This window comes from Triturus cristatus, chromosome 2_1 (assembly GCF_964204655.1).
Source record: "Triturus cristatus chromosome 2_1, aTriCri1.1, whole genome shotgun sequence".
Classification (NCBI taxonomy): domain Eukaryota; kingdom Metazoa; phylum Chordata; class Amphibia; order Caudata; family Salamandridae; genus Triturus; species Triturus cristatus.
Window position 1 is genome coordinate 1176489477 of NC_140581.1, and position 24977 is coordinate 1176514453.

At 49.6% G+C, this 24977-nt stretch overlaps 1 protein-coding gene across 3 annotated transcripts in view; it reads left to right on the top strand.

Annotated features, from left to right (window-relative positions):
• Positions 1 to 16372, top strand: part of GAK (cyclin G associated kinase) — a 1898577-nt gene extending 1882205 nt beyond the window's left edge. For all 3 annotated transcript variants that reach the window (XM_085636622.1, XM_085636624.1, XM_085636623.1), the window contains one exon: positions 12344 to 16372. In XM_085636622.1, the coding sequence (XP_085492748.1) occupies positions 12344 to 12445 (102 nt within the window). In that variant the 3' untranslated portion in view covers positions 12446 to 16372. The remainder of the gene's footprint in view (positions 1 to 12343) is intronic.
• Positions 16373 to 24977: the final 8605 nt, after the last annotated feature.

The window sequence follows — 24977 nt, forward strand, 5'->3', positions numbered from 1 at the left end:
GCGAAGTGGGCAGCGGGCGAGACCGGAGTATCACCCCCCCGCCGCGAGCAGGCACTCAACGCCATGTTTTGCCGCTATACGGTGCAAAGGCCAGGGGGGGGGGTCGTGGCAAGGGGTCAATTCCCCTCAGGTCTACGCCGCAACAGGAAAGGCCGACAGTCGCTTATCTTCTCGCCGGTCCCCCTCGCCGCTGGCCAGGCAATAGGCAAAGGGGGCAGCAGCCCCCCACAGCTCGGTCCTCAGAGCGGGGCAGGAGACTCACCGCACCGGGGCCCACCCCACAGCTCCAGCCCGTCAGGCACAGGGTGCAGAAGGTGTCCGGCCGTCTCTCCCCGGGCTCATCCGGCAACGATCCATGGTGCGAGGCGAGATCGGGACCGCGGGGCTCAGGTTAGCGCTAGCTGGTCCGGTAACTGCGGAGCTTCCAGGAGGCCGGCAAAGGCCGTAAGGGCGCAGGGTTTCAGTGCCGAGGACAAAAGCACCCAAAACTCGGGCATCCGGGCGGGTTGAGACTCCGGGAAAGCAGCAGCGCGGTCAGCGCGTCTTCGCACACGGTGCACCTCGAGAATCGGCGAGGATGGGCATCAGGATAGTAGTCCGAGGCCACGGACCGACGGAGCCGGGCGCTCAAGCGTCTGCTCCGGTCGCCATCTTGGCTCCTCCGGTACCCCTAGTTTTAACTTGGTTTCTGATAACTTGTTTTGTCGTGTACTTGACTCCTGGTGAAATAGAGATGCCTGGGTTCACGTCCAGTAGGGCCTGCCGTCGAAACATGTCGGTATCGGACCCTCACGACGTGTGTCTCTTCTGCTTGGGGCACGCCCATGACCCCGATGCGTGCCCCGATTGTCGGGCCAAGATGCCAAAAGCTTTGCAGGAGCATTCCCGAAAGTTGTTGAAGGTCCGGCAATCGGTTCCGCGCCAATCATTGTCCCGATCCCATGGTAGGTCAAGGGACCGGTCGCGGAGCCATCAGCATCGCTCATCGGAATCAGGGACAGGTAAGTCTAGGCGCCATAAAAAGTCAAAGAAGCGACGTCTCTCTTCCTCTACCCCTCACCGGTCGCGGGATGCAGTGGAGGGGGCGGGTCGAAACTCCCCCGCGGCTCCGTTTGAGCGTCCGTCGTTGCCTGCGGCCTACCCTCCCTTTCCGGGGACTTCGGACGAGGTTCAGGCCTTTATGTCGGCCTTGCGCCATTTGTTTGCCCTGCCTGGTCCCTCCAGAGCACCTTCAGTCCCCGCGGATCCATCGGAAGGGTTTGCCCCCGTGCTGCCGCCTCTGGCCTCGGCTACACCGGCACCATACCCGGCGGAGCCGCGGGCTCTGGCCTCTGCTTCGGCCTCAGCCCAGGCCTCGGCGCCAGTCTCGGCATCGGCGCCGGCCCTGGATCCAGCTCCGACGCCAGGCACAGCACTGCTGCTGACGCAGGATTGCGCCAACCCGGGACTGGTATCTTACCCTCCCATTCCACTTCTTGGAGGGGAGTTTATCGCGTTTCCCAGGGCACCTCGTCCTTACCGGCCTCTTCAGCAACCAGTGGACGAAGGGGAATACTGGGAAGGGCGTCTGAGGACCCTCTTGCACCTCAATGCGAGGATGAGCCTGAGTGGGAAGGCGATGTGGAGGTTCCAGTGGATCTGGATTGCACTCCACACCCTGGTACTCTGTCCCCTTCTTCCGTGGCCACGGAGGAGGTTGGGACTTTTTCGATGGTTTTGCATGGGACAGCTGAGGCTTTTAACCTCGAGTTCCTTTCTGTACCTATCAGGACCAATCTCCTGACTGAGGTCCTGCAGCCGCAGTCCTCCTCTGCGAAGCCGTTACTGCTCTTCAATGAAGCGCTTACTGATATCCTGTTGGGCACCTGGATTAAACCTAACACAGGAGTCCCTGTAGACAAGGGTGTGGCGCACCGCCATCGCCGGGCGATCCCATCTTCCTCACACAACACCCGATGCCTGAGAGTCTGGTTGTCCAGGCTTCTTCCTCGCCCAGCGCGTTCCCATCTGCTCCTCCGGACAAGGAATCTAGGAAACTGGAGCAATTTGGGAAAAAGATTTTCATATCTTTCAGCTCTGGGTTGCGGGCGGTGAATACTGCGTGTCTGCTAGGCTGCTATTCCCATTCTGTGTGGGACACTTTAGCACAGGTGCTGCATCAAGGCCCTGTGGAAGCACGGGCAGTTCTCTCCCAAGCCATTAACGAAGGGAGAGATGCTGCAAAATGTACTATTGTGGGCTTGACACGGCCGATTCTCTTGGTAGGGCACTTTCCACAACCTTGGCGCTCCATCGTTATGCTTGGCTCCGAACTACTGGCTTTTCTGGGGATGTCCAGAACACCCTGTTGGACATGCCCTTTGATGGTACACGCCTCTTTGGTGATAAGGCGATAGCACCCTAGAACGCTTTAAGGACTCTCGGGCTACAGCCCAGTCCTTGGTCTAGCCACAACGCGTACGCCCTCGGGGTCCACTTTTCGGTCCTTTCGAGGTCAAGGTCGGGGCGCCCAGGCACGTTCTTTTCAGTCCTGCAAGGCTGCGCAGCCAGTCTCAGCGCAGCTGTGGACGTGGGACCCGCCGTGATGGGTTCCGAGGACAGCGGACAGGATAGTCCACCACCTCCCCCGCCGCCTCAAAACCTTCCTAGTCCGGTGTTTCAGGCCTACCTGACGCCATTAGGTGGCAGGATTCGCCATCACATTCCCCACTGGCACTCCATAACCTCGGACAGGTGGGTTCTGCAAATAGTCCACAGGGGCTATTCCCACCCCTTTGAATCTGCCCCTCCAGCCATGCCACCTCAGTACCACCGCATGTCGGGGGGAACACTTGGCACTTCTCCAGCAGGAAGTTACAGCCCTCTTGTCCAAGGGGGCCATCAAGCACGCTCCGACGCCAGAAGTAGGTCGTGGTTGTTACTCTCACTACTTCTTGGTTCCGAAGAAGGACAAAATTCTGCGCCCTATCTTAGACCTCCGGAACGTTTATCGCTTCCTCCGGAAGGAGAAGTTCAAGATGCTCACGCTAGCTCAGGTCTTGTCTGCTCTAGACCCGCAAGGCTGGCTGGTAGCATTGGACTTGCAGGATGCTTATTTTCATATCCCCATCCTGCCATCCCACCGGCATTACCTACTGTTCACGGTGGCCACGAGAACTTTCAGTTCACCGTGCACCCTTTCGGCCTTACCATTGCCCCTCGAGTGTTCACAGAAGTGATGGCGGTGGTCGCAGCTCATCTGCGCAGATCAGGGCTTTCAGTCTTCCCCTATCTCGACGACTGGCTGTTGAAGGCGGGCTCGTCCCAGGCAGTCGTCTCCCACCTCCAGAGTACGGCCGACCGCCTGCATTTGCTGGGGTTTTCCATCAACGTGCTGAAGTCGCACCTGATTCCCTCTCAGACGCTCCTCTTAATCGGAGTTGTTCTGGATACGGTGCAGTTTTGGGTTTAGCCTCCCGAACAGAGAGTCCGGGACATTCGGGCTATGATTCCGATCTTTCGGCCCTGGTCCTGGGTTTCAGTAAGGAAGACACTGAGGCGGTTGGGCCCAATGGCCTCCTGCATCCTGCTGATCGATCATGCCAGATGGCATATGCGGGCTCTGCAGTGGGAACTGAAGTTCCAGTGGACGCAGCATCGGGGGAACCTGTCCGACTACTTCCACATCCCGGAGGGCACTGCACAGGACTTGCAGTGGTAACTCACGAACCAGCGTTGGGTCGGCGGCAGATCCCTCTCCCTTCCCCAACCGGAGCACACAGTGGTGACGGACGCGTCCCTCTTGGGATGAGGCGGCCACATGAGAGAGGCGGAGATCAGAGGCCTCTGGTCTCCGGCGGAGGCCAACCTCCAAATCAACCTTTTGGAGCTCAGGGTGATCCTACTTGCACTCAAAGCATTCCTTCCCTCTGTCTAGGGGAGAGTAGTGCAGGTGTTCACAGACACCACCACCGCCATGTGGTACTGCAACAAGCAGGGCGGGGTGGGGTTGTGGACCCTATGTCAGGAGGCTCAACGTCTCTGGACGTGGCTGGAACGTCAAGGCATTTCCTTGGTGGTTCAAATCCTGGCAGGTAACCTGAACGCCAGGGCGGACTAACTCAGCCAAAGGTGCATGTTGTATCACGAATGGCGTCTCCACTCGGAGGTGGTGCAAGGTCTCTTTCAGCAGTGGGGAGAACCTTGGTTAGATCTATTCGCCACCGAAGAGAACGCGCAATGTCAGCAGTTCTGCGCGTTGAAGTTTCCAAGGCGGCGCTCGCTAGGCGACGCTTTTCGTCATGAGTGGAGTTGCGGTGTGTTGTACGCCTTTCCGCCTATACCACTTCTGCTCAGAGTGCTGAAGAAGATCAGGCGCGACCTGGCCCAAGTCATTCTTGTGGCACCGGACTGGGCTCGAAGAGTTTGGTATCCCAAGCTACTCGGTATGAGCGTGGATCCCCCGATCCGACTGCCTCTTCGGGAGGATCTCCTGTCGCAGCAACAGGGGACGGCCCTCCACCCGAACCTGTCCAGCCTCCACCTCCTTGCATGGAGATTGATCGGCGACAGCTAATTCCATTTGACTTGCCTCCCGAAGTCTGTAATGTGAATCTGAAAGAAACACGTTCGTTAGATTCCTCACCTTAGAATATCCCCAGGCGTCAGACTGGATCCGGAAGATTTTTCGTCAGCAATACCCCTTGCGCGTCGCTAGGCGTCGTCTGCGGCTCGGCGTCCGTCGTCGGCGTCGTGCGCCGGAATGACGTCGTCAGAGTGCTTAGACGCCGCCCTCGCGCGTTGACGTCAGTTATTCTTTTTTCCGCGCCAGTAAGCGCAAATCCGGGAGAGATACCCCTTTAGTCAATTTTTGACTAACTTTTTTTGATCCTTTTTGATCTTGTCTCGACTCCGGTGCAGGTAGGATGCCTGGTTTTAAAGCCTGTGCTGACTGTAGCCGCTTGATGTCGGTTACGGACCATCATCGCCGGTGCCTTTACTGCTTGGGCCTCGACCACGACGCGGAGTCGTGTTCGGACTGCAAGGCCCTGACCTCGAAGGCTAGAAGGGAGCGGTCCCGTAAGCTTCTCGAGATTCGCCACTCGGCTCCGCGCGCCTCTCGATCTCGGCCGAGGGTCAGGGTGGTTCCCATACCCACCGGTCCCTGGGACTGACGCGACGCCGGCGGAAGTCAGTGCCTTCCTCTCGGCCATGAGGAGCCTGGCTCCGCCGTCGACGCCCGCTGGCGCGCCTTCGGGCCCCGCGGACCCGACTGGGCTGCCTTGCCTGCCGGCGGCTCCGGCCCCGGCGCTGTTGACGGCTCCGGCCTCGACGCCGCAAGCGCCCGAGGGACCCGTTCCCGAGTCCCCGCCGACGCCGGTCGACCTCGTAACGCCTCCTCTGCCGGCATCGACACCGGTACCACCCCCGACGCCGACGTCGACTCCGCTCGACGTCGAGCCCCAGTTCAGCCCCACTCCGGGCCCGGCGCCGATACGGCGTCGATGGACGCCGCGTTCGGCGCCGCTGGAGACACATTATGTCTATCGCCCGGCTCCGTTCCTTCCTCCTGTATACCAGGAATCGGATGATGGGGACAACTGGGAGGGATCCGAGGATCCTATGGCCCTTCAGGCTCAAATGTCACAGGACTGGGCAGATGAACTGGGGGAGGCCAGTGGCCTGGATACCTCTCCAGACACTGGATTCGTCTCTCCTCCGACTGTGGCTTCGGAGGAGGGCGCTGCTTTCTCTGTGGTGCTGCGCAAGGCGGCCGCAGCCCTTGGACTCGAGCTGCCTGCCGTGGCTGTGAGGACTAACGTCCTTACTGAGGTGCTTCAGTCTGCAGCAAGCTCCACTGAGCCTCTGCTGCAATTCAATGAGGCCCTCATTGACGTTCTGCAGGGCACCTGGTCCAAGCCCTCCACAGTTCCTCCTGTGGACAGGAACGTCGCCAGGCGCCACCGCCCTGCTCCGGGTGACCCCAGTTTTCTGTCCCAACACCCTAAGCCTGAGAGCCTGGTTATCCAGGCCTCTACCTCCCAATCCTCCTTCCCGACCGCCCCGCCGGACCGGGATTCCAAGAGACTGGAACAGTTTGGCAAGAAGCTGTTCTCCTCCCTTAGTTTGGGCCTGCGATCTTTGAACACCGCCTGTCTCTTGGACCGTTATTCCCACTCTCTGTGGGATGCGGTGGAGGACATGCTGCCCCTGTGTCCGGAGGAGGTCCGGACACGACTTACCCAGGCTCTGGCCGATGGGAGGGATGCAGCGCGACATGCTATCCGATGTGGGCTTGACACTACGGACTCGCTGGGTAGGGCCATTTCTACCACAGTGGCGCTTAGACGTCATGCCTGGCTGCGGTCCACGTCATTTTCGGGCGATGTCCAGAGCACTCTCATGGACATGCCCTTTGATTGCACTCGCCTTTTTGGAGAGAAAGCGGACAGTGCGCTGAATCGCTTTAAGGACTCCCGGGCTACGGCCAAGTCCTTGGGCCTCTCGGCCCCGCGGTCGCAAACTTCCACCTTTCGCCCCTTTCGTGGCCAAGGAAGGGGTGCCTCACGTGCGCCTAGCCACCAGCCGCAGAACCAACCTGCGCGCGGACGTGGTTTCCGCCGAGGCGGTTCTGGAGGACGACGAGGTCAGCCCACATCCACCCCGGCAGCATCCGCCTCAAAGCCTTCCTAGTCCGAGCTTTCAGGCCCATTCCACGCCAGTGGGCGGCAGAGTTCGCCATCACCTGCTCCACTGGCGGTCCATCACATCGGACAGGTGGGTGCTGCAAATCGTCCGAAGGGGCTACTCCCTCCCCTTCGAGACGACCCCTCCAGCCATGCCACCGCAGCACCACCGTATCTCGGGGGATCATTTGAATCTTCTCCACGAGGAAGTTTCGGCCCTCTTGGCCAAGGGGGCCGTCGAGCGCGTTCCGAGCCCAGAAGTAGGTCGTGGTTGTTATTCCCACTACTTTCTGGTTCCCAAGAAGGGCAAAGGGGGCCTACGCCCTATCTTGGACCTCCGGAACGTCAATGCCTTCCTCCGGAAGGAAAGGTTCAAGATGTTAACTTTGGCTCAGGTTCTAGCTGCCCTAGACCCCGGAGACTGGATGGTAGCGTTGAACTTGCAGGACGCATATTTCCACATCCCCGTCCTGCCGGCCCACCGGCGTTACCTGCGGTTCACGGTGGGCCAAGAGCACTTTCAGTTTACCGTGCTCCCCTTCGGCCTCACCAGTGCCCCTCGGGTGTTCACGAAAGTGATGGCGGTGGTCGCAGCTCATCTGCGCAGATCAGGGGTTCCAGTCTTCCCCTATCTCGACGACTGGTTGTTGAAGGCGGGCTCTCCCCAGACAGTCGTCTCCCACCTCCAGACTACGGCGGATCTCCTGCATTTGCTGGGATTTTCCATCAACGTGCCGAAGTCACACCTGAGTCCCTCTCAGAAGCTCCTCTTCATCGGAGCGGTTCTCGATTCGGCGCAGTTCCGGGTCCATCCACCGGAACAGCGGGTCCGGGATATACAGTCCCTGATTCCCATCTTTCGGCCTCTATCCTGGGTTTCGGTCAGGCTAGTGTTGCGGCTTCTGGGGCTGATGGCCTCCTGCATCCTACTAGTGCATCACGCCAGGCGGCGCATGCGGGCTCTGCAGTGGGACCTGAAGTTTCAGTGGGCCCAGCATCACGGCAACCTGTCCGACCATGTCTTGATCTCGGAGGGCACTGCACAGCAGTTGCAGTGGTGGCTCACGGACTGCAATTGGGTCAAGGGCAAGAGCCTCTCCCTTCCCCAACCGGAGCATGTCGTAGTGACGGATGCGTCCCTCCTGGGATGGGGTGGCCATATGGGAGAGGCGGAGATCAGAGGCCTCTGGTCTCCGGCGGAGTCTCGTCTCCACATCAACCTGTTGGAGTTGAGAGCGATCCGACTTGCACTGAAAGCTTTCCTTCCCTCTGTCAGGGGAAGTGTCGTGCAGGTGTTCACGGACAACACCACCGCCATGTGGTATTGCAACAAACAGGGCGGGGTGGGGTCGTGGACCCTTTGTCAGGAGGCTCTGCGCCTCTGGACATGGCTGGAACACCAGGGCGTCACCCTAGTGGTTCAACATCTGGCGGGCTCTCTGAACGCCAGAGCAGACGAACTCAGCCGCCGGTGCATGATGGATCACGAATGGCGTCTGAACTCCGAAGTGGCGCAAGGTCTCTTTCAGCAGTGGGGAGAGCCTTGGTTAGATCTATTCGCCACCGAAGAGAACGCGCAATGTCAGCAGTTCTGCGCGTTGGAATTTCCAAGGCGGCACTCGCTCGGCGACGCTTTTCGTCACGAGTGGAGTTGCGGTCTGTTGTACGCCTTTCCGCCTATACCACTTCTGCCCAGCGTGCTGAAGAAGATCAGGCATGACCGGGCCCAAGTCATCTTGGTGGCTCCGGATTGGGCACGAAGGTACTGGTATCCCGAGCTACTCAGTATGTTGACCGATCCTCCGATACGTCTGCCCCTTCGGGAGGATCTTCTGTCGCAGCGGCAGGGGACGGTCCTCCACCCGAACCTGTCCAGCCTCCACCTCCATGCGTGGAGATTGAGCGGCGGCAGTTGATGCCATTTGACTTGCCTCCTGAAGTCTGTGATATCATTCTGGCAGCCAGGCGTCCCTCCACAAAGACGGTATACGCCTGCCGGTGGAACAAATTTGTGGCATGGTGCACAGCAAAGGCTGTGGATCCCCTTTCCGCTCCTCTTTCTGAGGTTCTACTGTTTCTTCTTTCTTTGGCCCGGCAGGGCTCTGCCCTGAGCACCCTGAAAGGTTATCTTGCTGCCATCTCGGCCTTCTTGCGGCTTCCTGATCAGCCTTCTCTTTTCAAGTCCCCTGTAGTTACACGCTTTCTAAAAGGCATTACTCACACGTTCCCTCCTGTCCCTTTTGTAATGCCTCAGTGGGACTTGAATCTTGTTCTCACATTTCAAATGTGCGCTCCCTTTGAGCCTCTTCATAATTGTCCTCTTCGTCTGCTGACGCTTAAGACTGCTTTTCTGGTAGCCATCACCTCGGCTAGACGGGTGAGTGAGCTCCAGGCTTTATCTTCAAAGCCTCCTTTTCTCTCTGTTCATCCGGACAAGGTTGTCCTTCGGCCTTGTCCCTCCTTTCTTCCGAAAGTGGTGACTCCATTTCATCTTGGGCAGTCTGTCACCTTGCCCACCTTCTTTCCGCCTCCGCATCCTTCCAAAGAGGAAGAGAGGCTCCACCGTCTGGACACAAAACGTGCGCTCTCCTTTTATCTGCAACGGATGAACGGAGACGCTTAATTCGCCGCCCAGAGATATCGTTTATTAACTGACACTCTGCTGCCAACATTTTCGAGGATAAGAACGAGACTGTTCTGCTATACGTGCTGGATGAAATTGACTAAGCCCCTCCTCACCCTGCTCTGATCAGTGGTAGAATATAGAAAATCGGAAACATCAGACTATCCTTGTTATTAGTTCCCAGATAACTGTCCTGAAGAGACCCCTTATCCATTGTGGGTTGAAACGTCGTCGACACAAACTAAGAGAGAGCGAGAAAAATTCATGTTATTGTTGAATGCCTCTCAATGTTTTTAAGACCTTCTTTGAACTCCTTTTCACTCACTTTTTACTTTGAAGGCTATAATCACCGCTCTGGGTTCACTTTTGCACTTTTCTTTACTGTGCCTATAATGTCAAGAATCTGACCTTGAACGCTTATGTGAAGAATTGCCATTTGCCTAAATAAATTAATTGTACTTCGGCTGAAGTAAATAAGGTTACGGTCGCAAAATTATTTATGATAATTGTTTGTTCGTCTCTGTGATTGATTCATTTATGAGTATATAATTGTACTCCTTATTGAAAAATGTATTATTTCAAATAAGTTCCTTGTGGACATTGTTATTGCTTACACCTTTTATCTGGACCGCACAAAGCAGTTCCGGGTGGACGACCAACTTTTCGTTGGATACGTGGGTGCTAAGAAGGGGAAAGCTGTGCACAAACGGACCATCTCTCGGTGGGTCGTTTTGTGCATCAAAATTTGTTATTCCTTGGCAAAAAAGGACCCTCCTGTTGGGCTGCGCGCCCATTCTACTCGGGCCACAGCGGCTACTACTGCTTTGGGACGGGGTGTCCCTTTGCAGGACATCTGTCAGGCGGCGACGTGGGCTTCGCTACACACGTTTGCCAGGCATTATTGCCTTGACAGCCAAGCCCGGAGGGATGGCTTCTTTGGCCGTTCTGTCCTCCAGGACTTTCTGGTGTGATCTTGGTTCGCAGACCCACCACCGGGGATGGTATTGCTTGGGTATCTATTCTAAGGTGAGGAATCTAACTAACGTGTTTCTTTCAGATGAACAAGTTACTTACCTTCGGTAACGATGTATCTGTAAGAAACATTAGTTAGTTAGATTCCTCACCGACCCACCCATCCTCCCCGTTCTGCGAACTGACATCTAGGGTTAAGGTTATCCTTTTCAGGCCCCTAGATTTTATTTTTGGCACCAGTGTCGGTCTTTGCATGGCTCTGCGTTCCTGGCGCGGAAAGCTATGTACAAGAACTGACGTCAGTGCGCGAGGGCGGCGTCTAAGTACTCCGACGACGTCATTCCGGCGCACGACGCCGACGACGGACGCGGAGCCGCAGACGACGCCTAGCGACGCGCAAGGGGTATTGCTGACGAAAAATCTTCCGGATCCAGTCTGACGCCTGGGGATATTCTAAGGTGAGGAATCTAACTAACTAATGTTTCTTACAGATACATCGTTACCGAAGGTAAGTAACTTGTTCTTCTGGCAGCCAGGCGTCCCTGCAGTAAAACGGTATACGCCTGTCGGTGGAAAAAATGTGCGTCCTGGTGCACAGCAAAATCTGTTGATCCTCTTGCTGCCCCTCTTTCTGAGGTCCTATTGTCCCTCCTTTCTTTAGCCCAGCAGGGCTCCTCTTTGGGCACAATCAAGGGCTACCTCTCTGCTCTTTCAGCCTTTCTTAGGTTGCCTGATTAGCCCTCTCTTTTCAAGTCCCCGGTTGTCAATAGATTTCTCAAAGGCATTACTCACCTTTTCCCTCCTATTCCTTTTTTGATACCTCAATGGGACTTGAACCTGGTTCTCACATATCTGATGTGCGCTCCATTTGAGCCTCTTCATAACTGTCCTTTGCGGTTATTGACTTTGAAAACTGTCTTCCTGGTGGCCATCACCTCCGCTCGGCGGGTGAGTGAGCTCCAGGCTCTTTCCTGCAAACTTCCTTTTCTGGTGATTCGTCCGGACAAGGTTGTGCTTCGACCGCGTCCCTCCTTTCTACCAAAAGTAGTCTCTGCCTTTCATCTCTGTCATACTGTCACTCTACCCACTTTCTTTCCCCCTCCTCACCCTTCAAGAGAAGAGGAGAGGCTCCACCGTCTTGACCCAAAACGTGCGCTTTCGTTCTATCTCAACCGCACACAACAGTTCCGGGTGGATGACCAGCTCTTTGTTGGCTACGTGAGCGCCAAGAAAGGCCGGGCTGTGCACAAGCGAACTATCTCCCGATGGGTTGTCTTGTGCATTAAAGCCTGTTACTCTCTGACTAAAAAGGATCCTCCGGTTGGGCTGCGCGCCTATTCAACCAGGGCGACAGCAGCTACCACAGCATTGGGACGCAGTGTCCTCCTGCAAGACATCTGTCAGGCGGCCACTTGGGCCTCGTTGCATACTTTCACTAAGCACTATTGCCTTGTCAGTCAGGTCCAGAGAGACGGCTTCTTTGGCCGTTCGGTTCTCCGTGACTTTCTGGTGTATTTTCATTTCGCAGACCCACCACCGGGGTTGGTATTGCTTGGGTATGTATTCTAAGGTAAGGAATTTATTACTAACGTGTCTCTTTCAGATGCACAAGTTACTTACTTGTGTAACAATATATTTGTAAGAGACATTAGTTTGTGATAGATTCCTTACCGCCCGCCCATCCTCCCCATTCTGCGAACTGTTCTCTAGGGTTCAGGTCATCCCTTTCAGGGCCCTAGTTCTATTGCACCAGTTGTCGGTCTCGGGTATGGCTCTGCGCTTCTGGCGTAGAAAAGTTGTGTACAGAACTGACTTCAGCACGCGTGGGCGCGTCTAAGTAGCTCTGACGACGTCCTCTCGGCGGTTATGACGCCAGCGAAGTACGCGGAGCCATACAACGCCGCCTACCGATGCATAGGGGTACTGCTGACGAAAACTTTCCGGATCCAGTCTGACGCCTGGGGATATTCTAAGGTAAGGAATCTATCACTAACTAATGTCTCTTACAGATATATCGTTTCACAAGTAACTTGTGCATTAGGTTCATTTCAACTTTTGACTTCATTATTTGTTTATTTTGCAGGCAACTGGACAGTCTTATGAACAGTACGCTAAAATGATATTCATGGAGTTGAATGATGCTTGGTCCGAGTTTGAAAACCAAGGATCCAAATCCCTCTTTTGAGAAGTTACGTTTGCTTTCAAATTCACAAAGCGTTTTCAGGCAAACTCTGAACTTTCTGTCATCATATGGAGCTGCCCATGGCTACAATACGGAATCAGAAATTAGACTACAGTGCACCACATCCATAGACAAATAGTGCTCTAGAAAGTGTGTATTTGCGAGGTATGGAGTAAGAAACTCAACATGGCTGCGCTGCACGTCCACGTCAGAGTCTCACTTTTATTTTAGGTGTAGTTTTTGTCAGTGATCAGCAGCTGCTGCTGCTGACTGAGATGGCTTTCTCGGGACAGAATTTGGTTCCTTAACACTTTTTTGATTTTCTTAAGAGAAAACACGCTCCTCAAACTATTGTACTTTACTCACATTCATCAATTTTGACTCCTTTTTTTTTCGAGTGCGCTGTGTCCGCGAATAGTGCATTCTTCACAATGAACTTGCTACACATACTCTCTTTCTACAATCTGTGTAAATTTTTATTTGCTTGTATATGATCATCTTTGTTGTTATTCTGTGAATAATTAAAACATTTCTGTTACCAGCTCCATTCCTTAAAATAGGTGTTCCTTGGCATGACATTCTTTTTAGCATACTTCAGTTTCTAAACTCGAAAGCTAATCTTTAGTTCTATAAATACTTTTGTTTGCATGTTCTATTTATAGTTTGGTCGTGGGATGCACAGACAGAATTATTGTTTGTTTTTAAGCCAAATCGACTGGATCATAGACATACATTTTGGCGAGATGTTACATCAATTTTAACATACTACTTGAGGCAATGTGAAAATGTTATTCTGTATTAATATTGTGTCCCATCAGAATTGAATTTTTTGCAAATGGATACATTTGTTTACGGAAACATTCAGCAGTAGAACACATGTATTCTAATGTATTTTGGATGTCAGCAGCTTGGGCATTTATTGTCTGTTGAAACTGTGCATCATGGCGCTCTTGTCTTTGTCGCGGTCTTCGACACCATAGGAAAATATTGTCATTTCAGAAGCTTTAGACATTCCGAGTCTTTTTACACAGGAAATTGCTACTTGCTATCTGTTTTTCATATTCAGCTCTGTATGTGCAATGTGATTATGTTGCTGTTCCATTCTACTATTCTCAGTTGGGTGAAAAGGTGTATTGACATTCATTTTGTGTCTGCAGGTTGAACAGTGATCAAAAGGGTACAGGGGAGCAACATGTGGGTTTTTCTCTACCATCCTCCCCCTACCTTGCTTTAACCTGCATACTCCAGGATGTATGGAGGGTCGCATCAGGGAAACCAGTCCGCCGTTCCATTCGCCAGAAGCTGTCATCATGTCAAGCAAACACTAATATGCAATGCAGTCTGTACATTCCCGAAATTGTTCGAAAGTGCAACAGTGATGCAGTAAGTCTTGAAACAGGGCCGGTTTTAGCACTGCTGGCGCTCCGTGCAACCTTGTGTGTTTGCACCCGCCAATGAGCTCCTCTTTTGTGTATTTCCTCACCACAATCCTTTAACAGTGCCCCTTAGGTCTCATAACCACTTTGTCTCACATGCATTTCTTTTGTTTTATAGCACCACTCATACCAGTGTAGGGTGTCAGACCACTTTACATCACACAGAGACAATGAATCATACATGTATAAATGAGCTTATAGGAAAGGGAATCCCCGAAAAGAGGTCTTTAGGAGGCGCCAACAAATATTGTTGCTGGGGTGCCACCAGTGCTAAAGCCGACCCTGGTTCTCAACCCTCTTTCAGTGATCTAAAAAAAAGTACAGTCACTTCGGATTCCATGTCTATGGCTATATGCTAGAATTGAATCCATTGTCCTTGTCCTCACGTCACAGACAACTGGTTCATGCACCTTAGCGATTGATAACTATACTCATCATGTTTTATGCCTTTACTTATTGGCAGAGTTGTGCCTGCTCGTTTTTTGGCAATGATAATATTCACTTTGTTGCTCTCATATACCACACATTTTATCATCAAAGGGGATCGTATATTGTTTTTAATGCTGAGTGACACAGAACCAACTAGGACCCTCTGAGGAAAACAGAATACCATTCAGCTCAGGGGCTTCCAGATTTACTGGATTGGTGCAGGGTTTCAAGTATGATGTTGTGCAGACTTAACTGCAGTATTTAACAGTCTCTGTCTCATAGGTATTCATTAGTTCCTTTCTGATAAATGCACATATTGAAGTGACATGCTCCGAATAGTATTTGTAACAAAGTGGTTGGACCTCTAGGTCTACCCACACGGTAAGCAACCAGGCGTAGCAGGGGTTGAATGTTTGTGATCTCTTAGATCTTGTTGATAGTCTGTTCAAAATAACTGAGTATAGCCATAAAGCATTAGCTTGGAATAATGCTTAACGTGAGGCACTATCAACTCTGCTTGACAAATAAATACAAGGGGAACATCTATGTCATCACTTTTGAAATGCATTTTTTCGTTTTCTTAACACAGTTTTGCATGCAATTTCTGCATTCGTTTTTTTGGATTCTTTCTAATATTTTTCACAGTGACCATTATATTAGTGACTTTTGTTTGGAAAGGGCAATAAGTTTACAACTTGAGCACCTCTTGGCAGAGCTAAGTTGCCACTGACAATCATTGTGTGATTATTGGCTATCGACAGAAATCCATTGTTTTGTCTCCAGCTATCCTTTGGTTTTGCGTCTTTGATGCATAATATTGCTATCAGTGTGTCCCTTTTAACTTATTGATTGAGTAATAGTGCAGAGTACTACTTGAACAAAGATTAGTTCTGATGTCTTCTTTGCTGAGCTCCTTCATACTTTTTGTCAGGCCAATAGTAAGGTTCAATTCAATGGCTAGATCATGTAGTTGTCAAATACAAGATCATTTACATGTTTGACGTTTGGCTCTATCTTGCTTTATTAGTGACACAAATTGAAAATTCTATTTATGCCATGCTGCTGTTCATTTTTGCTTTTTAGTTCTTGTTAATTTTTGCTCATTAGTTCCTGTTCCTTAGCACTGTTTTTGCTGTAAATAAATGAAACTGCAGACCATAGGTTTGTATTTCCATCTTGAAAAGTGACTCATGAGACACACTATAAAATGGGAATTTCTAATTTACCTACACCTGTGCATAGGTGGGGGCATGCAATCAGAAAATTCATTCTGTTTGTGGAATGTCAACTTTACTGAATAGTTTACTGCTAAATATATAGAGGTTAGTAATAAACACATTTTTTAAATCACTTTTTTTCTGCAAACCTCGTTGTGTCAGCTCTCTGATCCCACTAGCCCACTCGACAAATAAGAGTATGGATTTCAGTTCATAGAAGAAATATGTACATTAAAATTTTGGGATTTATATAAGCAAGTAAATGTAAAATGGCATCCATGTAGCAATAGAACATGAGCCACAAGAAATGTCTGTAGTGTAGTGTTTAGTATCCTCATTTTTGGAGCAAAAGATGGCAAGCCCTTTGTTTGTGGTGGCTCTTCCTTTTGACACTTCCATAAAAACGAATGGAACAGTTTTATGAAGGATGCGTTTTATTTTTGATAAGTAAAAGTTGCTCATGAACAGGATTTATGGGCATTGGAAAGTCTTGTAGACATCTTTACAACTTTCACAAGTCCTCAATAAGGGAATCTTTTAATGCAAACATCTCCTAATTAGTCATTAATTTAAATGACAGTGGTTGGTTTCTACCTCTGTAATTTAATATTTGTATGAGCAGAAAGCAGTCTTGTAATGTTAGTCTTTCCCTGCAATTGCTAAAGTCTAATTTTGATTACAGTAAAAAGAAATCTATAAATATTCATAAGTGTATTTATCAAGAATACAGTTTGCCACATCAAAGTGTACACAGAAAACATTGAATCATCCACTTGACTGATGGCATGTAATGTCCTCTTGTTGTGGGCTAAATTTGAATGGATGAATAAAAACAATTTTTAAAAACACCACTTTAATCTCTTTTTTCATTCGCTCTTCGAGGAGTCATCCTTTCCATAACCACAATTTATTTTACAGTTATTCGCCTATTCATTTTCCTGCCAGTTTCCAGAGTAAGGAGGCTGCTGGGCGGTCTTTACAAATCTATGCCCTAACAGCATGAGCACATCCTTCACATCATTGGTAAGTTGCACATTTCTATTTTTCTACTTTGGAAACTCGATTTCGGTACCCAATGACCTCATGCTAAAAAGATATACAGTTTTCCCAGAAGTGAATGATTCTTATTAGTTTAATTTCATTTACAAATGTTTTATATAGCTCAAACATGACCCATGAGGGTATTGGAGCGCTTTACAAATGGCCATTTGGAACAATACAACTAAAGCAAACACCACCACCAATTGGAAGATGATGTAGCAGTTTATATTTTTCTGAGCTTTAAGCATTTTTAAGTCTGGCTTAGAGGATGCTTTGTTTTGTTTGCCTCAAGGTTTAACCCGTTCGATGCGCCCGTCGGCCAACGGCCGTCACAAGCACTACCTCCGTAGTGCTGCGCACGTCCTTTGGCCGACGCGGCTCCGCCCGCTCAAGAAGGTACCCGCACCGCGGCTGATTTTACGTCGCGGTTAACTGGTTAAATAAAGAATCTTCATAGAATAAAAATTGTAAACAAATCATATATATATATATTACCTACTGGCGGTCGCCAGTAGGTAGTTATAGTTAGGACTTATTATCCATAGGAAAATCGTAACATTCTATTCCCAATAACTTTGGCGCCAGTTGACGAATCTTCGCAAAATTTTCAAAACTAATGGCCCGTTCCGGTGAGCTCCTATCCTAAAAGTTTGGGGGTGATTCGTCAAGCGGGGGCTGAGAAAAAAGGGGGGTCCCAAAAAGCGTTTTCCCCATGTTATTTCCCATAGGAAATTTTAGACACGGCTACAGCCCGAACTGCTGAACGGAATTGCACCAAATTTTGCAAAAAGGTAGCTCTTGGTTCAGAAAGCGCCCTTTTTTAAAATGGTGTAAATCTGTTCAGTAGTTACAGAGAAATTAAAAAAATAGAGGTCAAAAAATCAATTTCCCATAGGACACTTTAGACACAGTTATAGCAAAAACTGCTGAACGGAATTACACCAAATTTGGCAAAAAGGTACTGCTTGGCTCAGAAAGCGAACTTTTTGTTCAGTCGTTTTTGAGAAATTAAGAAATAAAGATAGTGATATCTAGAGGCAGGGAGGATCCGTGCACCCTCCCGATCACAAGCTTCATGCTAATTGGCTGTCAACACTTCAAACCAGGAAGTGTTGGCAGCCATCTTGTGCCTCGGTAGAACCGAGGCACAAGAAAAGCGAAAAACAAACGTGCAAAACACGAAAAGGGGGCAGGGTAGGAACACTTTGACCCCCTGGCCTGCTCAGGGGGTCCCACAAGGAGCCCCAGGGCCACAAAAAGCTTTTTTTTTTTTTTTTTTTTAACCTGCGTGGAGGGTCCGCGGATCCGGCTGTGAAAATGAATAAAAATGAAGCGCGTGCTCCCGCGCTTCGTTTTTAATTAGCCACTGGGTGGGCCAAGTCCCGGGGGCAATGTTTAGATTATAATGGGGGGCCCAAAGGGGCCCCCCCATCCCTGGGGACCGCCACCCCCAGGGCTCTTCAAAAGTATTTGCGGGGGGGCTCATGGCCCCCCCCCCGTGGACCGCCACGCCCCCGGGGCTTGTTTTATAAAAAAAATTAACTACCTGTGTGGGGGGGGCTCGAACCCCCCCACACGCCCGGAGACCGCCACCTCCCCGGGGCTCTAATTATTAAAATGTGGGGGTCATTTACGGACCCCCGGGGACCACCACCTCCCCGGGGCTTTGCACATGTTGGGAGGGGGGCCATGCGGCCCCCTTCCTGCAGCCCTGTGTTGGCCCTGGGGACCGCCACCCCCCAGGGCCGGCTCCTGCAGTGTCCCGGGATGCCTACCCCCGGGACACTGCTGTTTGCTATGGCAGGGCGGAAGCCTCGCGGCTCACGCCCTGCCATAGCAAACTGCTTTGGTTTGTGGAAGAGAGCAGGAAACCTGCTCTCGCTTCCAAAAACCAAAGCCGATTGCTTTTCCACACGAGAAGCTGCTTCTTAGCAGCTCCCCGCGTGGAAGAGCAATGCTGGCTCCCGCAGGATGTAGGGAGCCGGCGGGACTGTGGGGGTATTGGGAAACACCCCACGGTCCCCAACGGATAGTGCCGGCCCAGGGGGATGGGGTCCCTGGGGCCATAAATGGCCTGAGGAGGGGGGCAACTCAGCCCCCCTCGAAATAAATTTAAAAATAAAAACTGGCCATACCCCGGGGGATGGGGTCCCCGGGCGATTATGGCTTCGGGAGGGGGGCCACACGGCTCCCTTCCAACTTAAAAAAATAAATTAAAATAGGGGTCAGGCCCTGGGGATGGGGTCTCCAGGGCCAATAAAATAGGAAAAGAAGGGGGGCCACACAGCCCCCTTCTTAAAAAAAATAAATAAAAGACCGGAGGCCCCGCCCCCTCTATGCAGCACTCTGCAAACGCGCCCCCTGGCACAATTGCAGATGGGGAACTAATTCCCCTTGAATACTGGGGGTGCTTGGGGGCCAACTACCCCACCAGGAACCTCCAGTATGCGCTATGGAGCTGTGTTGCAGAGAGGTGTTCAGAGGCCACGCCCTTTTTACACCTCTCTGCAACGCAGCTCTGTGGCGCTTAATGGAGGTACCTGGTGGGCTAGTTGCACCCCAGGGACCCTCAGGATTCAATGGAACTTACTCCCCCAACTTAAAATGCGCCACGGGGCACGATTGCACAGTGGTGAAGGGAGGGGGCGGGGCTTGAGGTGACATGTGTGGAAACACACCCTGTGGCGCGTTTTAAGTTGGGGAATTAATTCCTCTTCAATCCTGAGGTCCCCTGTGGGCCAAATAGCCCACCAGGTACCTCCAATAAGCGCCACATAGCTGCATTGCAGAGTGTTGTAAAAAGGGGCGTGGCCTATGAACACCTCTCTGCAACGCAGCTCCCTGGCGCATACTGGAGGTACCTGGTGGGCTAGTTGGCCCCCAGGGACCCTCTGGATTGAAGAGGAATTAATTCCCCAACTTCTAACGCGACACAGGGCGTGTTTGCACACATGTCACCTCAGGCCCCGCCCCCTTCCTTCAGCACTGTGCAAACGTGCCCCCTGGCGAGTTCTAAGTTGGGGAATTAATTCCCCTTCAATAATGAGGGTCCCTGGGGGCCAACTAGCCCACCAGGTACTTCCAGTATGTGCCAGGGAGTTGCATTGCAGAGAGGTGTTCAGAGGCCACATCCCTTTTTACACCTCTCTGCAATGCAGCTCTGTGGCGCTTACTGGAGGTACCTAGTGGGCTAGTTGGACCCTAGGGACCCTCAGGATTCAAGGGGACTTAATCTCCCAACTTAAAACGGCCACAGGGTGTGTTTACACAGTGGTGAAGGGAGGGGACAGGGCCTGAGGTGACGTGTGTAAACACGCCCTGTGGCGCGTTGGGGAAAGAATTCACCTCAGGCCCCGCCCCACTGTTCAAACGTGCCCTCAGGCGAGTTGTAAGTTGGGGAATTAATTCCCCTTCAATCCTGAGGGCTCCTGGGGGCCAACTAGCCTACCAGGTGCTTCCAGTAAGCGCCACTGCACTGCGTTGCAGAGAGGTGGTCTACGCCGTGCCCCTTTTTACACCTCTCTCTAACGCAGCTCGGTGGCGCTAACTGGAGGTACCTAGTAGGCTAGTTGGACCCCAGGGATCCTCAGGATTCAAGGGGACTTTATCCCCCAACTTAAAACGCCCACAGGGCGTGTTTGCACACGTCACCTCAGGCTCCCCCCCCCCCCCTCCCTTCACCAGTGTGCAAACGCACCCTGTGGCACATTTTAAGAGGTAGTTTTAATCCCCCTGCCCTATTATGTACTAGGGGCTTACTGAGGAGGTCATGTTAATCACAGGGGTACCCCAACGCATAGTGTTCCCTAGTGTAAGTAGGTGTTTTCACTGTATTCTAAGTGTCTTTTAGCATACCACTGGCTCTAGGCCTGGTTAGTCAGTCAGTTAACACCAGTACCCGTCTGAAAAAGTTGTGGGCACAGGATGATTTTGTAACAAGGCCTCTTTCTGCTCCTCTGTTGGTTCTTTCTGCACATGTCTTGCTTCTTCCTACACTTTTCTTCGTGTTGGAGGACCTCTGTAGCTTCTTTCTGCACTTCTTTTGCTTCTTTCTGTGCGTTTTTTCTTCTTTCTTCACATGTCCTACCTTTGTAGGCATAGTTAGAAACTAGCATTTAAAAATCCTTAGAAATTCACTTAAAAAACCAAAGGTTTCAGTTACGTTATAGTTAGAAATTAGCATTTAAAAAACCTTAGAAATTCACTGAAAAAACCATAGGTTTCAGGGGCGTTCTAGTTAGTTGGTCATTTCACTCGTACAAAACCATAGAAATTCCCCTGTTCTAGTTAGTTCAGCTAACTATAACTCGCGCGCCCGCAATGCACTGTTGATGACGTCACATATAACATCACTCATGACATGGTCAGTGACATCACTCATGACATCACTGATGACATCTCAAATGACATCATCCTTGTGATAGAGTGGCAGACCTCCTCTCACCCTAATATAACCTTTGATACACACACTCAAAAATAGAAACTAACATTTTCAAAACAATGGACACACCAATACCAGTTACAACACACCTATTCAGTAATTCCAAGATCCACACACACATCCACTCATTCAGCAATAGTCCTATACAGTCACTCATCATGTACTCATACACCTATACATCCTGTTACACACCGACACTCATCCATAGTTAGTCACACACATAGTCACACATGCAAACAAAGTATCAAACATCCATTTACTTGCATATACAGATATACACACATCACCACACTTACTTCTACAGAAACTTACACATACTTACTCTCTTAAGCGACCACTTATAGAAACGCATACTAATTTATACAGGAACTCTTCCAATCTCTCACTCTCACATATACTCACTTATATACAACAATACTCACATATACTAGTTTAAAACATATGTAGTTACTCATAGACTCTATTGAGACAGTCATTCACTCACTAACACACCCATACACCCATACAGTCCTGCACACATGCTGTCTTCAACACATACAAACAGTGAGTCACTCATTCATGCATCTATGTGCTACGTAATACCCCCACACAACCATACAGACACTCATACTGATACTCAAAAAACCAACTAACAACCTATATAGACACTCATGTAGCTACTCACCAACCCATGCAGCCACTTATACACAAAGTGAGAGACTGATACAGATATTTACATATTTAAACATTACTCACTAACCCATGTATTCACTAAGATACACTTAATCAGTCAGTTATACAATCAATTTTACAAAAATAAATCATTGATTTAGACACTTATATACCCATTTATTCTTCCATCGACCTTGAGATATACATATATAAAACATATTTAATTTTCAGAAAAACACACATTCACTGGATGATGTCATCAGTGATGTCATTTAAGATGTCATCATTGATGTCATGAGTGATGTAATATGTGACATCAGCAATGCATTGCGGGTGCGTGAGTTATAGTTAGCTGAACTAACTATAACGGGGGAATTTCTATGGTTTTGTACGAGTGAAATGTCCCACTAACTAGAACGCCCCTGAAACCTATGTTTTTTTCAGTGAATATATATATATATATATATATATATTATCTACTGGCGGTCGCCAGTAGATGGTTATAGTTAGGACCGTGTTTCCATAGGAAATCTGAAAATTCTATTTTGAATAACTTTGGCGCCGGGTTGATGGATCCTCGCGAAATTTTCAAAACGAATGGGGCTCTCCGCTCAGCTCCTACCCTGGAAGTCACGGGGAGATTCGTCAAGCGGGGGCTGAGAAAAAAGGGGGGTCCCAAAACGAGTTTTCCCCATGCATTTTCCCATAGGACCTTTAGTCGAAGGTACAGCCCGAACGGCTGAACAGAATTACTTGAAATTTGGCAAAGAGGTAGTCCTCAGGTCAGGGATGTGCCTTTTGCATATATGGTGTCAATCTGTTCAGTAGTTCCTGAGAAAATTGCAGTTAAAAGTACATAAATATCTATAGGCGCGCACCATGCGCGAGCGTAATTCTGATTGGTGGTTTCATGTCAGTCAACATTCGAATCGGTCGAAATCAGGAAGTGTCCGCCATTTTGTGTGTGACAGTGAAAAAGAAAGGAGGAGAACGTGAAAAGGGGGCAGAGTACAGAGTGCCTGACCCCCCTAGCTTTTGTCAGGGGGTCCCTGAAGGACCATGAAGGGTGAAAAAATCATTTTATTTTTTGTTTAAAAATCGCGGGGTGCGCGCACCGTGCGCGCACCGTCGCGAGGTGCGCGCACCGTGCGCGCACGGCGGAAAAAAAATCATTAAAAAAATAGAATTAAAAATCAAATTTAAGTGTTTAGATGTTAGGTGGCTCTAAAAAGAGCCGTTGTGTTAATTGAGGAACAGAGGAACACAAAAATGACAAAAATTATAGGGTGCCGCATGTGTGCTGCTGTATCTTGCTCTCTATTAGGGGAATGCTGGTGTCCCCATAAGAGAGAAGAGCATTGCACGCATTGCGCCGTATATGCACCCTCTTAAACAGAGGGTGTATATCCAGAGGAACAGAAGCAGGTGAAGCTGCCGCCGCAGATGATGTGCTCGGCTGAGCTGCCGATGATGTGCTCGGCTGAGCTGCTGCCGATGTGCTCGGCTGAGCTGCTGGAGGGTTTTCTCTAGCAGCTCGAGCATAAGCCACAGGATGTACATCTCGAACGTGCCTGATCATAGTGAAGATACTAAAAGAGTATTTCTTTTTAGGATCTCCTCTTGATAAGACACCACCACAAATAGTGCAGGTGACTTTTGGAGCATTCACCTTCTTCTGCCCCTCTGGAAAAGTGAAAAATTGCCATATAAAAGAGTTTTTCTGTTTCCTCTGTCTCTGTGGCACAAGGGTCTCCTGCTCACTCCCAGAAGATGACTGCTGCTCTGCCATTCTCAAGTACTGGAGTACTGGAAAAGCTGCTCAGCTCCTTCTCCCAGGGAATCAGAAGTAATAATGAGGGGAGTGGGTGTGGTGTTGGAAGTTTCTGGAACTGAAACTACTATAAACCAATGAAAAGTGTTGTTTCTAAATCACATGACTTGCCGTGCCCCATGCGCGTACGGAGCACGCACGACGTACGCATGCGCACGTGGAGCACGTATGCATGCGCACACGGAGCACATACGCATGCGTGCGCGTACAGTGCGCGCACGGTCAAAAACACTTAAAAAAAAAAAAGTTCAAGTGTTTATAAGTTTATAGAAGATATTAAATATGCAGTACAACTCTATCCAAATAAAAAAAAAACAGCCATTCCAATATTACAGGATAAAGTTAATCTATAACTATATATATAGGTGACTTATTGTAAAATAAATATTTTAAAAATATAATAATACATTCATAAATTAGCATTTAAAAAACCTTGCAAATTCACTTAAAAAACCATAGGTTTCACACACGTTACAGTTAAGAATTAGCATTTAAAAAACCTTGCAAATTCACTAAAAAAAACATAGGTTGCACACACGTTATAGTTAGGAATTAGCATTTAAAAAACCTTGCAAATTCACTGAAAAAACCATAGGTTTCACACACGTTATAGTTAGGAATTAGGATTTAAAAAACCTTGCAAATTCACTGAAAAAATCATAGGTTTCACACATGTTATAGTTAGCTGGACATTTCACTCGTAAAAAACCAATGAAATTCCCCCGTTATAGTTAGTTCAGCTAACTATAACTCGCGCGCCCGCAATCCACTGCTGATGACGTCACATATTACATCACTCATGACATGGTCAGTGACATCACTCATGACATCTCAAATGACATCACTGATGACATCACTGATGACATCATCCATGTGATAAATTACCACATCTTCTCACACCTTAATATAACCTTTGATTCACCGACTCAAAATTTAAGAGTTCCATTCTCAAAACCATACATACTGCAATACCAATAACTACATACCCACTTATTAACTCTTAGGTCTACATACACCTCCACTCATTCACCTGTACAGTCACTCATACTTAGTCACTCCATACAAAACTATCATATGCATTTATACACCTATATAGACACTCACACACTACCAATCATCCATAGAGGTACTCTCACACCTACTCAGTCATGCTAATAATCACACTCCCATTTACTCACCTATGCGGTTATACACACTCAAGTTCACTTACTCATAAAAATAGTATCACATTCTTACGCTCTTATAGAATCATTGATACAAGCACACACTCATCCATACAATCACTCTCACATCTACCCACTTATATACTCTTACACGCATATATACTGCCTTTCACATATGTAGTTAGTCACAAATGTACCACTGAGATATACATTCAATCCCTAACACACCCATACATACACTCACTCAACCATACAGTCCATCACAGATGCACTCTTAAAACCATGCACCCATAGAATCACCCATTCACACATCTATGCATAGTCAC